We start from the raw sequence: 3,030 nt of genomic DNA on the forward strand, positions 1-3,030 counted from the left end.
TTGTACTCAAATCCAAGACAAGGTGTTTTTCTCCCCTTGTTAAACATGTTAAATGAGAAGGGGTGGGGTGGGGGGAGGGAAACCCTATCTTGGATTCAAGAACATACTATCATTCTCTCCCACGACTCCTTTTGATTAACTTCATAACACTAATGTCTACATTGTCCATACCTAGTTCCACTACAGTACGACATTAAAGAGATAGTCAAAAATGAAAAGGGCAACAGAGGAAATTTTACATATATAACAGGCTTTTCGTGATAAACAATGCTGTACAATTTGTTCTTTCCTATAATTATGTGGACCTGCCACCATCTATGAGGGTGTCATTAGTTATGCCATCTGCAATCTAGAAACTTTTCCTTTAGTCTGGAACATTACACACACAGAAAATCATAATAAAATAAGATGGACTGTGAGTATTCCAAGGGCTGATGCTACTGACAGGAATTAAGGTTTCTGTAAAAATAAATGACTGCATACTCAATTTCATGTATGTTAAAAATTCAGTTGTTCCACAAGAGGAATTTTTAAATTTGGGTACGTGAAAGAATGCTCTGATGCAGTACTACAGTAGTTTTGGATATTAGAAACTTTCAGTTGTTTACAACTCATATTCAGAACATACAAGACTGATTTCTATTCTATGCTGAATACAAAATTACTTTGTCAGAGAGCAGAAGTGGATTTTGACAGATCTCTCTGCAACGTAAAAAAAAAATCTTACCTCTGCAGCTTCATTCATTTTAACAATCATGGCACTGACTACATCATCTGCATCACTAATAAATGTCCCGCCATCACGATTTCGTCTGCGCTTGCCACTCAGGTTTTTCTTCCGTTGTAGCATCATGTCAAAGTCTGACATGAAGTCCATACTGAAATGGAAGGAAAGAGTTTGCTGAAAGACATCTTAGAATACCCCACCTTTTTCACCAGGTTTTTGCACTTTAATAGTACAATCCCACCCAGGATCACCAAGTGTTCTATACACATTAAGCCTCTAAACATCCCTTTAAGGTAGGTATAGATCCCCAAGTTACAGATTGGGAAACTAGGGAAAGGGATTCAAGGACTTTCTGAAATCACTTACTTGGCATCACAGAAGTCTGCCAAATCTGTACTAGGATTAAGGTCTCCTGACTGCCAAGACTGTCTTTGTTTTTCACTCAGCTTATGCATATTCTTCTCAAAAACCCTGAACTGTTTGCAAAAGGAGGCATTACAGAGATCTGTTCTATGTTCTGGCACTCAGTGTAACTGGTGATGGATTACGTATAAATACTCTCAGACTACTCCAAGAGGGGATTCTTATATAGGCTGCTTACAGACACGGGGAGGGGGGAGGGCTTTAAGTTTGGTTCTGTGCACCCCCACACTGAGCACAAGGCATGCCCAGAAGAGGCATCGCATCATATCAGTTTGACCTAGTAGCTTATTCAATTAGCTATTAGAAAAAAGCGCCAAATAGCTCCACTGCAGTGCACAATCTATAAAAATGTTGGGCGAGCCAGGTCAAACTGATGCATTTCCTCTTCCGGTAAAGCACTGTTTTGTTTTGTGTTTTTTTGTTGTTTTTCACTATTGTTGTTGGGGTGTTTTTTGTTTTGTTTTGTTTTGTTTTTTTGGGGGGGGGGGAGGTCTCATATCTGTCAGCACCCAAACTGTTTAGACTAGCGTTGAGTAGTCAGCCATTCCACAATATCTTCCAGCAAGAAAAGATTAATAAGAGAAAAAGAGAGGGGAACTGATCTGGTGTTCTAGTAAGAATTCAGTTTACTTTCACAATTTGGTCTGTCACCTTTCTAGGCTGGTAGATAGCCTCTTCGGCCTTCATGGGAGTGTCTCAACTAATATCAAGTGTTCATGGAAAGGAGTCCATAAGGTCCACTTAGCAAAAACAAAGTTCATTTTCTGCACTATCAACCCCAAGACTTACTGTTTCCCTCTTTTAATATTATCATCGGAGTCTGAATCATCTACTGTCTCTTTCATCTCTGCCTCTGCTTTCTCTTCTTCCAAATCTTCCTGGTTGAAACCCTGTTAGTAAAGGCAATACAAATCAGTGGGTGGAGTTTATGTTGGGTACTTGATCAAATTTTCCTCTCTCACACAGGATATGCTCTTTTCTTCCAGATCATCTTTACATTATTTTCTAAAGCTAAGCCAACGCTTTCTTATCTACATCAGGAATTTTTACAGATAGGACTTCAAATGCCATTTGATTCAAACCGCCTCACCGCATCCAACAAAGACCTGGGGCTTGCCTATACATGGAAGTGCTTCCAGATCAAGGCATCCAGATAAATTTAAAGAGTGACTTTTCTGAAATAACTCCACATATAGGTAAGCTCTTACGATTCTACCAATTCATCATTCAAAAGTTTACAACATACTTACTGTAAACTCCTCCTCTTCCTCATCACCAGACTCTCCAAATATATCTGCAATAAGGTTCCTGTAAAAGTAGTAGTTTATTTATTATTCTCTTCCATTTGTAGTACATTTCTCAACAGCACATGGCAATAGCTCGATCCATATTTGCTGGGAAATTCCTAAAGCAATGATGCAAATATCTGAAACATCTGAAAGAACTAGACTGTTCTCCATTTCTTCCCTTAGAATCACAGGAAGTTAGGGCTGGAAGGGACCAACCTCCTGCTCAAAGCAGGACCATCCCCAATTAGATCATCCCAACCAAACATTTGTCCAGCCAGGTCTTAAAAACTTCCAAGGATAGTTTCCACCCCCTCTCTGGGTAACATGTTCTAGTGTTCTACCTCCCTCCTAGTGAGAAAATTCCTCCTAATATCTAAACTTCTCTTGTTTTAACTTGAGACCGTTGCTCCTTGTCCTGTCATCACTGAGAACAGCCTAGCTCCATCCTCTTTCAAACCCCACTTCAGGTAGTTGAAGGCTTTTATTAAATCCCCTCAGTCTCCTCTTCTCTAGAGTACATAAGCCCAGTTCCCTCAGCCTGTCCCCATAACTCATGTGCCCCAGCCCCCGAACCATTTTTGTTGCCCTCCA

At 40.0% G+C, this 3,030-nt stretch overlaps 1 protein-coding gene across 6 annotated transcripts in view; it reads right to left on the bottom strand.

The window, feature by feature from the left end:
* IWS1 (IWS1, SUPT6H interacting protein) overlaps window positions 1-3,030 on the bottom strand; it is a 27,397-nt gene that overhangs the window by 10,992 nt on the left and 13,375 nt on the right. For all 6 annotated transcript variants that reach the window (XM_019542900.1, XM_019542899.1, XM_019542898.1 and 3 more), the window contains 3 exons: window positions 2,401-2,458; window positions 1,940-2,040; window positions 728-878 (listed from right to left, as the gene is read on the bottom strand). In XM_019542900.1, the coding sequence (XP_019398445.1) occupies window positions 728-878; window positions 1,940-2,040; window positions 2,401-2,458 (310 nt within the window). The remainder of the gene's footprint in view (window positions 1-727; window positions 879-1,939; window positions 2,041-2,400; window positions 2,459-3,030) is intronic.

The sequence above is a fragment of the Crocodylus porosus genome, unplaced genomic scaffold, assembly GCF_001723895.1.
Source record: "Crocodylus porosus isolate Cpor-Errol unplaced genomic scaffold, CroPor_comp1, whole genome shotgun sequence".
Lineage (NCBI taxonomy): Eukaryota > Metazoa > Chordata > Crocodylia > Crocodylidae > Crocodylus > Crocodylus porosus.